This window comes from Rana temporaria, chromosome 1, assembly GCF_905171775.1.
Source record: "Rana temporaria chromosome 1, aRanTem1.1, whole genome shotgun sequence".
In the NCBI taxonomy this organism is placed as follows: Eukaryota; Metazoa; Chordata; class Amphibia; order Anura; family Ranidae; genus Rana; species Rana temporaria.
The window spans coordinates 446,677,869-446,694,590 of NC_053489.1; the positions used below are offsets into that span (position 1 = coordinate 446,677,869).

Here is a 16,722-nt window from a genome sequence, read left to right on the forward strand (position 1 = left end):
AGGATTCCAACAACAGAGCCCATTGCCACAACAGGAATCTCATCATTAACATCAGAAACCACTGAAGAAGAGACAAGCTCATCAGCATTGTCAACATTTAAACCCTTGGTAACTGAAACAAAGACAACATCTTTTACAACACCACAAGCATTAACCCAAAAATTTACTACAGTACAGCAAACTACATCGGCATTGCTATCGTCGACAGAATCAACAGCTACAGCAGACATAACAACCACAACAACAATCCCACCAACAACAAAAACACTAGAAACTACAGCAAAAGCAAAACCACCAACAACAGCTTCAATTAACACAGAAATAATCACAACTTTATTACCACCAACAACGAAATACCCAGAGACTACACTGAATGAAGCAACATCCTTGGCATCGACAGAAAAAATTACTACATTGGAGACTAGTACAGCAACAACAGTGATTCCAACAACAGAGTCCATTGCCACAACAGGAATGTCATCATTAACATCAGAAACCACTGCAGAAGAGACAAGCTCATCAGCATTGTCAACATTTAAACCCTCGGTAACTGAAACAAAGACAACATTTTTTACAACACCACAAGCATTAACCGAAAAATTTACTACAGTACAGCAAACTACATCAGCATTGCTATCGTCGAAAGAATCAACAGCTACAGCAGAGATAATGACCACAACAACAATCCCACCAACAGCAAAAACACTAGAAACTACAACAAACTCAAAACCACCAACAATAGCTTCAATTAACACAGAAACAATCACAACTTTATTACCACCAACAACGAAATACCAAGAGACTACACTGAATGAAGCAACATCCTTGGCATCAACAGAAAAAATTACTACATTGGAGACTAGTACAGCAACAACAGTGATCCCAACAACAGAGCCCATTGCCACAACAGGAATGTCATCATTAACATCAGAAACCACTGCAGAAGAGACAAGCTCATCAGAATTGTCAACATTTAAACCCTGGGTAACTGAAACAAAGACAACATCTTTTACAACACCACAAGGATTGACCGAAAAATTTACAACAGTACAACAAACTACATCAGCATTGCTATCGTCGACAGAATCAACAGCTACAGCATACATAACAACCACAACAACAATCCCACCAACAACAAAATCACTAGAAATTACCACAAACGCAAAAACACCAACAACAGCTTCAATTGACACAGAAATAATCACAACTTTATTACCACCAACAACGAAATACCCAGAGACTACACTGAATGAAGCAACATCCTTGGCATCGACAGAAAAAATTACTACATTGGAGACTAGTACAGCAACAACAGTGATTCCAACAACAGAGTCCATTGCCACAACAGGAATGTCATCATTAACATCAGAAACCACTGCAGAAGAGACAAGCTCATCAGCATTGTCAACATTTAAACCCTCGGTAACTGAAACAAAGACAACATTTTTTACAACACCACAAGCATTAACCGAAAAATTTACTACAGTACAGCAAACTACATCAGCATTGCTATTGTCGAAAGAATCAACAGCTACAGCAGAGATAATGACCACAACAACAATCCCACCAACAGCAAAAACACTAGAAACTACAACAAACTCAAAACCACCAACAATAGCTTCAATTAACACAGAAACAATCACAACTTTATTACCACCAACAACGAAATACCAAGAGACCACACTGAATGAAGCAACATCCTTGGCATCAACAGAAAAAATTACTACATTGGAGACTAGTACAGCAACAACAGTGATCCCAACAACAGAGCCCATTGCCACAACAGGAATGTCATCATTAACATCAGAAACCACTGCAGAAGAGACAAGCTCATCAGAATTGTCAACATTTAAACCCTGGGTAACTGAAACAAAGACAACATCTTTTACAACACCACAAGGATTGACCGAAAAATTTACAACAGTACAACAAACTACATCAGCATTGCTATCGTCGACAGAATCAACAGCTACAGCATACATAACAACCACAACAACAATCCCACCAACAACAAAATCACTAGAAATTACCACAAACGCAAAAACACCAACAACAGCTTCAATTGACACAGAAATAATCACAACTTTATTACCACCAACAACGAAATACCCAGAGACAACACTTAATGAAGCAACATCCTTGGCATCAACAGAAAAAATTACTACATTGGAGACTAGTACAGCAACAACAGTGATCCCAACAACAGAGCCCATTGCCACAACAGGAATGTCATCATTAACATCAAAAACCACTGCAGAAGAGACAAGCTCATCAGCATTGTCAACATTTAATCCCTTGGTAACTGAAACAAAGACAACATCTTTTACAACACCACAAGGATTGACCGAAAAATTTACTACAGTACAGCAAACTACATCAGCATTGCTATTGTCGACAGAATCAACAGCTACAGCAGAGATAGCAACCACAACAACAATCCCACCACCAACAATAACACTAGAAACTACAACAAACGCAAAAACACCAACAACAGCTTCAATTAACACAGAAATAATCACAACTTTATTACCACCAACAACAAAATACCCAGAGACTACACTGAATGAAGCAACATCCTTAGCATCAACAGAAAAGAGTACTACATTAGAGACTAGTACAGCAACAACAGTGATTCCAACAAAAGAGTCCATTGCCACAACAGGAATGTCATCATTAACTTTAGAAACCACTGCAGAAGCGACAAGCTCATCAGCATTGTCAACATTAAAACCCTCGGTAACTGAAACAAAGACAACATTTTTTACAACACCACAAGCATTAACCGAAAAATTTAATACAGTACAGCAAACTACATCGGCATTGCTATTGTCGAAAGAATCAACAGCTACAACAGACATTACAACCACAACAACAATCCCACCACCAACAAAAACACTAGAAATTACCACAAACACAAAATCACCAACAACAGCTTCAATTGACACAGAAATAATCACAACTTTATTACCACCAACAACGAAATACCCAGAGACAACACTTAATGAAGCAACATCCTTGGCATCAACAGAACAAATTGCTACATTGGAGACTAGTACAGCAACAACAGTGATCCCAACAAAAGAGCCCATTGCCACAACAGGAATGTCATCAGTAACATCAGAAACCACTGCAGAAGAGACAAGCTCATCAGCATTGTCAACATTTAAACCCTGGGTAACTGAAACAAACACAACATCTTTTACAACACCACAAGGATTGACTGAAAAATTTACTACAGTACAACAAACTATATCAGCATTGCTATTGTCGACAGAATCAACAGCTACAGCAGAGATAACAACCGCAACAACAATCCCACCAACAACAAAAACATTAGAAACTACAACAAATTCAAAACCCCCAACAACAGCTTCAATTAACACAGAAATAATCACAACGTTATTACCACCAACAACAAAAAACACAGAGACTACACTCAATGAAGCAACATCCTTGGCATCAACAGAACAAATTACTACATTGGAGACTAGTAGAGCAACAACAGTGATTCCAACAACAGAGCCCATTGCCACAACAGAAATGTCATCATTAACATCAGAAACCACTGCAGAAGAGACAAGTTCATCAGCATTGTCAACATTTAAACCCTTGGTAACTGAAACAAAGACAACATCTTTTACAACACCACAAGGATTGACCGACAAATTTACTACAGTACAGCAAACTACATCAGCATTGCTATTGTCAAAAGAATCAACAGCTACCGCAGAGATAATGACCACAACAACAATCCCACCAACAGCAAAAACACTAGAAACTACAACAAACGCAAAACCACCAACAACAGCTTCAATTAACACAGAAACAATCACAACTTTATTACCACCAACAACGAAATACCAAGAGACTACACTGAATGAAGCAACATCCTTGGCATCAACAGAAAAAAATACTACATTGGAGACTAGTACAGCAACAACAGTGATTCCAACAACAGAGTCCATTGCCACAACAGGAATGTCATCATTAACATCAGAAACCACTGCAGAAGAGACAAGATCATCAGCATTGTCAACATTTAAACCCTTGGTAACTGAAACAAAGACAACATCTTTTACAACACCACAAGCATTAGCTGAAACATTTACTACAGTACAGCACACTACATCAGCATTGCTATCGTCGACAGAATCACCAGCTACAGCAGACATAACAACCACAACAACAATCCCACCAACAACAAAAACACTAGAAATTACCACAAATGCAAAAACACCAACAACAGCTTCAATTGACACAGAAATAATCACAACTTTATTACCACCAACAACAAAATACCCAGAGACAACACCTAATGAAGCAACATCCTTGGCATCAACAGAAAAAATTACTACATTGGAGACTAGTACAGCAACAACAGTGATCCCAACAACAGAGCCCATTGCCACAACAGGAATGTCATCATTAACATCAGAAACCACTGCAGAAGAGACAAGCTCATCAGCATTGTCAACATTTAAACCCTTGGTAACTGAAACAAAGACAACATTTTTTACAACACCACAAGGATTGACCGAAAAATTTACTACAGTACAGCAAACTACATCAGCATTGCTATTGTCGACAGAATCAACAGCTACAGCAGAGATAGCAACCACAACAACAATCCCACCACCAACAAAAACACTAGAAACTACAACAAACGCAAAAACACCAACAACAGCTTCAATTAACACAGAAATAATCACCACTTTATTACCACCAACAACAAAATACCCAGAGACTACACTGAATGAAGCAACATCCTTAGCATCAACAGAAAAAGGTACTACATTAGAGACTAGTACAGCAACAACAGTGATTCCAACAACAGAGCCCATTGCCACAACAGGAATGTCATCATTAACATCAGAAACCACTGCAGAAGAGACAAGCTCATCAGCATTGTTAACATTTAAACCCTTGGTAACTGAAACAAAGAGAACATCTTTTACAACACCACAAGCATTAGCTGAAACATTTACTACAGTACAGCAAACTACATCAGCATTGCTATCGTCGACAGAATCAACAGCTACAGCAGACATAACAACCACAACAACAATCCCACCAACAACAAAAATACTAGAAATTACCACAAACGCAAAAACACCAACAACAGCTTCAATTGACACAGAAATAATCACAACTTTATTACCACCAACAACGAAATACCCAGAGACAACACTTAATGAAGCAACATCCTTGGCATCAACAGAACAAATTACTACATTGGAGACTAGTACAGCAACAACAGTGATCCCAACAACAGAGCAAATGGCCACAACAGGAATGTCATCATTAACATCAGAAACCACTGCAGAAGAGACAAGCCCATCAGCATTGTCAACATTTAATCCCTTGGTAACTGAAACAAAGACAACATCTTTTACAACACCACAAGGATTGACCGAAAAATTTACTACAGTACAGCAAACTACATCAGCATTGCTATTGTCGACAGAATCAACAGCTACAGCAGAGATAGCAACCACAACAACAATCCCACCACCAACAAAAACACTAGAAACTACAACAAACGCAAAAATACCAACAACAGCTTCAATTAACACAGAAATAATCACAACTTTATTACCACCAACAACAAAATACCCAGAGACTACACTGAATGAAGCAACATCCTTAGCATCAGCAGAAAAGAGTACTACATTAGAGACTAGTACAGCAACAACAGTGATTCCAACAAAAGAGTCCATTGCCACAACAGGAATGTCATCATTAACTTTAGAAACCACTGCAGAAGCGACAAGCTCATCAGCATTGTCAACATTAAAACCCTCGGTAACTGAAACAAAGACAACATTTTTTACAACACCACAAGCATTAACCGAAAAATTTAATACAGTACAGCAAACTACATCGGCATTGCTATTGTCGAAAGAATCAACAGCTACAGCAGACATAACAACCACAACAACAAACCCACCAACAACAAAAACACTAGAAATTACCACAAAAGCAAAAACACCAACAACAGCTTCAATTGACACAGAAATAATCACAACTTTATTACCACCAACAATGAAATACTCAGAGACAACACTTAATGAAGCAACATCCTTGGCATCAACAGAACAAATTACTACATTGGAGACTAGTACAGCAACAACAGTGATCCCAACAACAGAGCCCTTTGCCACAACAGGAATGTCATCAGTAACATCAGAAACCACTGCAGAAGAGACAAGCTCATCAGCATTGTCAACATTTAAACCCTGGGTAACTGAAACAAAAACATCTTTTACAACACCACAAGGATTGACTGAAAAATTTACTACAGTACAACAAACTACATCAGAATTGCTATCGTTGACAGAGTCAACAGCCACAGCAGAGATAACAACCACAACATCAAGCCCACCAACAACAAAAACACTAGAAACTACAGCAAAAGCAAAACCACCAACAACAGCTTCAATTAACACAGAAATAATCACAACTTTATTACCACCAACAACGAAATACACAGAGACTACACTGAATGAAGCAACATCCTTGGCATCGACAGAAAAAATTACTACATTGGAGACTAGTACAGCAACAACAGTGATTCCAACAACAGAGTCCATTGCCACAACAGGAATGTCATCATTAACATCAGAAACCACTGCAGAAGAGACAAGCTCATCAGCATTGTCAACATTTAAACCCTCTGTAACTGAAACAAAGACAACATTTTTTACAACACCACAAGCATTAACCGAACAATTTACTACAGTACAGCAAACTACATCAGCATTGCTATTGTCAAAAGAATCAACAGCTACAGCAGAGATAATGACCACAACAACAATCCCACCAACAGCAAAAACACTAGAAACTACAACAAACGCAAAACCACCAACAATAGCTTCAATTAACACAGAAACAATCACAACTTTATTACCACCAACAACGAAATACCAAGAGACTACACTGAATGAAGCAACATCCTTGGCATCAACAGAAAAAATTACTACATTGGAGACTAGTACAGCAACAACAGTGATCCCAACAACAGAGCCCATTGCCACAACAGGAATGTCATCATTAACATCAGAAACCACTGCAGAAGAGACAAGCTCATCAGCATTGTCAACATTTAAACCCTGGGTAACTGAAACAAAGACAACATCTTTTACAACACCACAAGGATTGACCGAAAAATTTACAACAGTACAACAAACTACATCAGCATTGCTATCGTCGACAGAATCAACAGCTACAGCAGAGATAACAACCATAACATCAAGCCCACCAACAACAAAAACACTAGAAACTACAGCAAAAGCAAAACCACCAACAACAGCTTCAATTAACACAGAAATAATCACAACTTTATTATCACCAACAACGAAATACCCAGAGACTACACTGAATGAAGCAACATCCTTGGCATCAACAGAAAAAATTACTACATTGGAGCCTAGTACAGCAACAACAGTGATCCCAACAACAGAGCCCATTGCCACAACAGGAATGTCATCATTAAATTTAGAAACCACTGAAGAAGAGACAAGCACATCAGCATTGTCAACATTTAAACCCTCGGTAACTGAAACAAAGAAAACATCTTTTACAACACCACAAGCATTAACTGAAAAATTAACTACAGTACAGCAAACTACATCGGCATTGCTATCGTCAACAGAATCAACAGCTACAGCAGACATAACAACCACAACAACAATCCCACCAACAACAAAAACATTAGAAACTACAACAAATGCAAAACCACCAACAACAGCTTCAATTAACACAGAAATAATCACAACGTTATTACCACCAACAACGAAATACCCAGAGACTACACTGAATGAAGCAACATCCTTGGCATCGACAGAAAAAATTACTACATTGGAGACTAGTACAGCAACAACAGTGATTCCAACAACAGAGTCCATTGCCACAACAGGAATGTCATCATTAACATCAGAAACCACTGCAGAAGAGACAAGCTCATCAGCATTGTCAACATTTAAACCCTCTGTAACTGAAACAAAGACAACATTTTTTACAACACCACAAGCATTAACCGAACAATTTACTACAGTACAGCAAACTACATCAGCATTGCTATTGTCAAAAGAATCAACAGCTACAGCAGAGATAATGACCACAACAACAATCCCACCAACAGCAAAAACACTAGAAACTACAACAAACGCAAAACCACCAACAATAGCTTCAATTAACACAGAAACAATCACAACTTTATTACCACCAACAACGAAATACCAAGAGACTACACTGAATGAAGCAACATCCTTGGCATCAACAGAAAAAATTACTACATTGGAGACTAGTACAGCAACAACAGTGATCCCAACAACAGAGCCCATTGCCACAACAGGAATGTCATCATTAACATCAGAAACCACTGCAGAAGAGACAAGCTCATCAGCATTGTCAACATTTAAACCCTGGGTAACTGAAACAAAGACAACATCTTTTACAACACCACAAGGATTGACCGAAAAATTTACAACAGTACAACAAACTACATCAGCATTGCTATCGTCGACAGAATCAACAGCTACAGCAGAGATAACAACCATAACATCAAGCCCACCAACAACAAAAACACTAGAAACTACAGCAAAAGCAAAACCACCAACAACAGCTTCAATTAACACAGAAATAATCACAACTTTATTATCACCAACAACGAAATACCCAGAGACTACACTGAATGAAGCAACATCCTTGGCATCAACAGAAAAAATTACTACATTGGAGCCTAGTACAGCAACAACAGTGATCCCAACAACAGAGCCCATTGCCACAACAGGAATGTCATCATTAAATTTAGAAACCACTGAAGAAGAGACAAGCACATCAGCATTGTCAACATTTAAACCCTCGGTAACTGAAACAAAGAAAACATCTTTTACAACACCACAAGCATTAACTGAAAAATTAACTACAGTACAGCAAACTACATCGGCATTGCTATCGTCAACAGAATCAACAGCTACAGCAGACATAACAACCACAACAACAATCCCACCAACAACAAAAACATTAGAAACTACAACAAATGCAAAACCACCAACAACAGCTTCAATTAACACAGAAATAATCACAACGTTATTACCACCAACAACGAAATACCCAGAGACTACACTGAATGAAGCAACATCCTTGGCATCGACAGAAAAAATTACTACATTGGAGACTAGTACAGCAACAACAGTGATTCCAACAACAGAGTCCATTGCCACAACAGGAATGTCATCATTAACATCAGAAACCACTGCAGAAGAGACAAGCTCATCAGCATTGTCAACATTTAAACCCTTGGTAACTGAAACAAAGACAACATCTTTTACAACACCACAAGCATTAACGGAAACATTTACTACAATACAGCAAACTACATTGGCATTGCTATCGTCGACAGAATCAACAGCTACAGCAGACATATCAGCCACAACAACAATCCCACCAACAACAAAAACACTAGAAACTACAACAAACGCAAAAACACCAACAACAGCTTCAATTAACACAGAAATAATCACAACTTTATTACTACCAACAAAGAAATACCCAGAGACTACAATGAATGAAGCAACATCCTTGATATCAGCAGAAAAAATTACTAAGTTGGAGACTAGTACAGCAACAACAGTGATTCAAACAACAGAGCCCTTTGCCACAACAGGAATGTCATCATTAACATCAGAAACCACTGCAGAAGAGAAAAGCTCACCAGCATTGTCAACATTAAAACCCTCGGTAACTGAAACAAAGACGACATTTTTTACAACACCAAAAGGATTGACCAAAAAATTTACTACAGTACAACAAACTACATCAGCATTGCTATTGTCGAAAGAATCAACAGACACAGCAGAGATAATGACCACAACAACAATCCCATTAACAACAAAAACACTAGAAGCTACAACAAACGCAAAGCCACCATTAGCTTCAATTAACACAGAAATAATCACAACTTTATTACCACCAACAACGAAATACCCAGAGACTACACTGCATGAAGCAACATCCTTGGCATCAACAGAAAAAAATACTAAATTGGAGCCTAGTACAGCAACAACAGTGATCCCAAAAACAGAGCCCATTGCCACAACAGGAATGTCATCATTAACATCAGAAACCACTGCAGAAGAGACAAGCTCATCAGCATTGTCAACATTTAAACCCTTGGTAACTGAAACAAAGACAACCTCTTTTACAACACCACAAGGATTGACCGAAACATTTACTACAGTACAACAAACTACATCAGAATTGCTATCGTCGACAGAATCACCAGCTACAGCAGAGATAACAACCATAACATCAAGCCCACCAACAACAAAAACACTAGAAACTACAGCAAAAACAAAACCACCAACAACAGCTTCAATTAACACAGAAATAATCACAATTTTATTACCACCAACAACAAAATACCCAGAGACTACACTGAATGAAGCACCATCCTTGGCATCAACAGAAAAAATTACTACATTGGAGACTAGTACATCAACAACAGTGATTCCAACAACAGATCCCATTGCCACAACAGGAATGTCATCATTAACATCAGAAACCACTGCAGAAGAGACAAGCTCATCAGCATTGTCAACATTTAAACCCTCGATAACTGAAACAAAGACAACATTTTTTACAAAACCAGAAGCATTAACCGAAAAATTGACTACAGTACAGCAAACTACATCAGTATTTCTATCGTCAACAGAATCAACAGCTACAGCAGACATAACAACCACAACAACAGTCCCAACAACAATAAAAACACTAGAAACTACTACAAATGCAAAACCACCAACAGCAGCTTCAATTAACACAGAAATAATCACAACTTTATTACCACCAACAACGAAATACCCAGAGACTACACTGAATGAAGCAACATCTTTGGCATCAACAGAACAAATTACTACATTGGAGACTAGTACAGTAACAACAGTGATTCAAACAACAGAGCCCATTGCCACAACAGGAATGTCATCATTAACATCAGAAACCACTGCAGATGAGACTAGCAAATCAGCATTGTCAACATTAAAACCCTTGGTAACTGAAACAAAGACAACATATTTTACAACACCACAAACATTAACCGAAAAATTGGCTACAGTACAGAAAACTACAACAGCATTGCTATCATCAACAGAATCAACAGATACAGCAGAGATGACAACCACAACATCAATCCCACCAACAATAAAAACACTAGAAACTACAACAAACACAAAACCCCCAACAACAGCTTCAATTAAAACAGAAATAGTCACAACATTATTACCACCAACAACGAAATACCCAGAGACTACACTTAACAAAGCAACATCATTGGCATCAACAGAAAAAATGATGACAATGGAGACTAGTACAGCAACAACAGTGATTCAAACAGAAACCACTGCAGAAGAGACAAGAACATCAGCATCGTCAACATTTAAACCCTCGGTAACTGAAACAATGACAGCATCTTTTACAACACCACAAGCATTAACCAAAAAATTAACTACAGTATATCAAACTACATCAGCATTGCTATCGTCGACAGAATCAACAGCTACAGCAGAGATAACAACCACAACATCAATCCCACCAACAATAAGAACACTAGAAACTACAGCAAACACAAAAACACCAACAACATCTTCAAATAAAACAGAAACAGTCACAACATTATTACCACCAACAACGAAATACCCAGAGACCTCACTAAACGAAGCACCATTCTTGTCATCAACAGAAACAATTATGACATTGGAAACTAGTACAGCAACAACAGTGTTTCCAATAACAAGAGAGCCTATTATAACAACAGGAATGTCATCATTAACAACAGAAACCACTGCAAAAGAGAAAAGCACAACATCAGCATCGTCAACATTTAAACCCTCAGAAACTGAAACAAAGACAACATCTCTTAAAACACCACAAGCATTAACCAAGAAACTGACTACAGTACAGCAAACTACATCAGCATTGCTATCGTCGAGAGAATCAACAGCTACAGCAGAGATAACAACCACAACATCAATCCCACCAACAATAAGAACACTAGAAACTACAACAAACACAAAACCCCCAACAACAGCTTCAATTAAAACAGAAATAGTCACAACATTATTACCACCAACAACGAAATACCCAGAGACTACACTTAACGAAGCACCATTCGTGGCATCAACAGAGAAACTGATGACATTGGAAACTAGTACAGCAACAACAGTGGTTCCAATAACAAGAGAGCCCATTATAACAACAGGAATGTCATCATTAAAAACAGAAACCACTGCAGAAGAGACAAGCATAACATCAGCATCGTCAACATTTAAACCCTCTGTAACTGAAACAAACACAACATATTTTACAACACCACAAGCATTAACCCAAAAAATTACTACAGTACAGCAAACTACATCAGCATTGCTATCGTCGACAGAATCAACAGCTACAGCAGAGATAACAACCACAACATCAATTCCACAAACAACAAAAACACTAGAAACTACAACAATCGCAAAACCACCAACAACAGCTTCAATTAAAACAGAAATAATCACAACATTATTACCACCAACAAAATACCCAGAGACTACACTTAACGAAGCAACATTCTTGGCATCAACAGAAAAAATTATGAAATTGGAAACTAGTACAGCAACAGTGGTTCCAAAAACAAGTGAGCCCATTATCACAACAGGAATGTCATCATTAACAGAAACCACTGCAGAAGAGACAAGCACAACATCAGCATTGTCAACATTAAAACCTTTGGTAACTGAGACAAAGACAAAAAATTTTACAACACCACTAGCATTAACTGGAAAATTGACTACAGTACAGCAAACTACATCAACATTGCTATCGTCGATAGAATCAACAGCTACAGCAGAGATCACAGCCACAACATCAATCCCACCAACAACAAATACAGTAGAAACTACAACAAACGCAAAACCACCAACAATAGCTTCAATAAAAACAGAATTAGTCACAACATTATTACCACCAATAACAAAATACCCAGAGACTACACTGAACAAAGCAACATTCGTGGCATCAACAGAAAAAAATACTACATTAGATTCTAGTACAGCAACAACAGTGTTTCCAAAAACAAGAGAGCCCATTGTCACAACAGGAATGCCATCATTAACAACAGAAACCACTGCAGAAGAGGCAAGCACAACATCAGCATTGTCAAAATTTAAACCCTCTGTAACTGAAACCAAGACAACATATTTTACAACACCACAAGCATTAACCGAAACATTGACTACAGTACCACAAACTACATCAACATTGTTATCATTGACAGAATCAACAGCTACAGCAGAGATAACAACCACAACATCAATCCCACCAACAACAAAAACACTAGGAACTGCAGCAAATGCAAAACCACCAACAACAGCTTCAAATAAAACAGAATTAGTCACAACATTATTACCACCAACAAGGAAATACCCAGCGACTACACTTAACGAAGCAACATTCTTGGCATCAACAGAAAAAATTAGGACATTGGAGACTAGTACAGCAACAGCAGTGGTTCCAACAACAAGAGAGGCCATTATCACAACAGGAATGTCCTCATTAACAACAGAAACCACTGCAGAAGAGACAAGCACATCAGCATTGTCAACATTTAAACCCTCGGTAACTGAAACAAAGACAACATCTATTTTATCACCCCAAGCATTAACCGAGAAATTGACTACAGTACAGAAAACTACATCAGCATTGCTATCGTCGACAGAATCATCAGCTACAGCAGAGATAACAACCACAGCATCAATCCCACCAACAATAAAAACACTAGAAACTACAGCAAACGCAAAACCACCAACAACAGCTTCAAATAAAACAGAATTAGTCACAACATTATTACCACCAACAAGGAAATACCCAGCAACTACACTTAACGAAGCAACATTCTTGGCATCAACAGAAAAAATTAGGACATTGGAGACTAGTACAGCAACAGCAGTGGTTCCAACAACAAGAGAGGCCATTATCACAACAGGAATGTCCTCATTAACCTCAACAACCACAGCATCAATCCCACCAACAATAAAAACACTAGAAACTACAGCAAACGCAAAACCACCAACAACAGCCTCAATTAAAACAGAAATGGTCACAACATTATTACCACCAACAATGAAATACCCAGAGACTACACTTAACAAAGAAACATCCTTGGCATCAACAGAAAAAATTATGACATTGGAGACTAGTACAGCAACAACAGTGGTTCCAACAACAACAGAACCCATTGCCACAACAGGAATGTCATCATTAACAAAAGAAACCACTGCAAGCACAACATCTGCATTATCAACATTAAATCCTTTTGTAACCAATACAAAGACAACATATTTTACACCGCTAGCCTTAAATGAAACATTGACTACAGTACAGCAAACTACATCAACATTGCTATCGTCGATAGAATCAACAGCTACAGCAGAGATTACAACCACAACATCAATCCCACTAACAATAAAAACACTAGAAACTACAACAAATGCAAAACCACCAACAACAACTTCAATTAAAACAGAAATAGTCACAACATTTTTACCACCAACAATGAAATACCAAGAGACTACACTTAACGAAGCAACATCCTTGGCATCAACAGAAAAAATTACTACATTGGATACAAGTACAGCAACAACAGTGTTTCCAAAAACAAGAGAGCCCATTGTCACAACAGGAATGTCATCATTAAAAACAACAACCACTGCAGAAGAGACAAGCACAACATCAGCATCATCAACATTTACAGCCTCGCTAACTGAAACAAAGACAACATCTTTTACAACACCACAAGGATTGACCGAAAAATTTACTACAGTACAACAAACTACATCAGCATTGCTATCGTTGACAGAATCAATAGCTACAGCAGAGATAACCACCACAACAATAATCCCACCAACAACAAAAACACTAGAAACTGCAAAACGTTTGACTATAAGTGAGACAAGTAGAGCAAACACAGTGGTTCCAACAACAACAGGGCCTGTGACAATGGCCACAATAACATCTTCTTCAACAGAATCACTAACTGCAGCAGAAACAACCACAGAATCAGTTCCACCATCAACAAAAGCCCTGGAGACGTCAACAACAGTTACATCTTTTCCAGCAATAGCAAAGTCACTGTCCACTGCTACTACACGTTTACCAACAGGTAAGCTATTTCTGTGATTAGTAAATGAATATATTGAATCACTGTTCATTGTCTTAACCTCCCTGGCGGTATGATTCCTTCTGGTTTTAGGTGTAGAAAGCGGTACAATTATTTTGCATGGAAATTTGGTGTTTTCTATTGTAGGCCTGTAATTCTTAGGAATAACTCACTTAAAACTGTCCAAACAAGAGTCTAGTAGACATCCCGAGTATGATAAAGTTTGAAACACAAAATCATAAATTATAATATAATAAATAACTATGAATAATTATAACTAATAATAATGTAATTATAATAAAAAATATTCAATAATGTAATCAAATCAAAAACACAGAAATTTGCTCAGTTGCAGAATTGTCGCTGTCATTATTTTTATTGTTTGATGACGAATTTCCCCACAAATCGCTATTTCTCAATTCTGAAAGTGATTCTAATTTATTATTGCTGTTTTCTAGCTGCTCTAAATGCACTTTTGATGTGGACACTTTTTGGTTGCTTTGGACAATCTCCAGTTTCCAGGCAGAAAAAACTGTTTTTATTATATAAAACTGCATGTAGAACACTGGGCAGACCACAAGGGACAAAGGGGGGGTGTAATTATTTGATACAGTACTGTAATCTGTGAGATTACAGTATACTGTATGTGTATTGTGTGTTTCACTTTCTGAATTTGGTGCCAAACTCCGTCCCCGTGCATCGTAATGTCGCAGGGAACGGAGCTCGGCACTCGGCACTTTGAATTGAGTGAGGAGACACAGCGGAGGAGCCCGCACACACAGCGGTGACACATCGCAGGATCCAGGGACAAGGTAAGTAACTTCCCCCTGTATCCTGCAATGCAATCCCGAGTCTAGCTCAGGGATACTGCTTTTGGTATGAAAAATTCACCCCGAGCCAGACTCGGGATTACCGCTAAGGAGGTTAATGAAAAAAAAAAAGGCTCTAAGAAATTACAATTTCAACATACTTTTAAAGTCCCATCTCACACAAACCTGTATTTTGTGCTATCTTACCTGTGAGTCTAAGGCCCCATACACACGGCCGAGGAACTCGACGTGCCAAACACATCGAGTTCCTCGGCCAGTTCAGCCCTGAAGCCGCCGAGGAGCTCGGCAGGCCGAGAGCTCCCATAGAACAACGAGGAAATAGAGAACATGTTCTCTATTTCCTCGTCGAGCTCCTCGTCGGCTTCCTCGGCCGAAAGTGTACACACGGCCGGGTTTCTCGGCAGAATTCAGCCAGAAACTCGGTCGGAAGCTGAATTCTGCCGAGGAAACTGGTCGTGTGTACGGGGCCTAAGGCTGCTTTCACACTGGGGCGGGCAGGCATTGATGTACCGTCGTTTTAGTAGGGCTATTCGGCTGATAGTGGGGTGCTTTTAACCCCAGCTAGCGGCCGAATAAACGGTTAAATGTGTCGATGTAGCGCCTCTGTCGAAACGCTTTGTAGGGGCTACGGCAGCGGTTCCAATTCATTTCAATGGACAAGAGCAGTGGAGGAGCGGTGTGTACACCGCTTCTCCA

At 38.6% G+C, this 16,722-nt stretch overlaps 1 protein-coding gene across 1 annotated transcript in view; it reads left to right on the forward strand.

Annotated features, from left to right (window-relative positions):
- Positions 1 to 16,722, forward strand: part of LOC120932084 (mucin-16-like) — a 59,409-nt gene that overhangs the window by 8,918 nt on the left and 33,769 nt on the right. Inside the window, exon 2 of the mRNA XM_040344215.1 lies at positions 35 to 15,199. Coding sequence (XP_040200149.1) covers positions 35 to 15,199 — 15,165 coding nt within the window. The remainder of the gene's footprint in view (positions 1 to 34; positions 15,200 to 16,722) is intronic.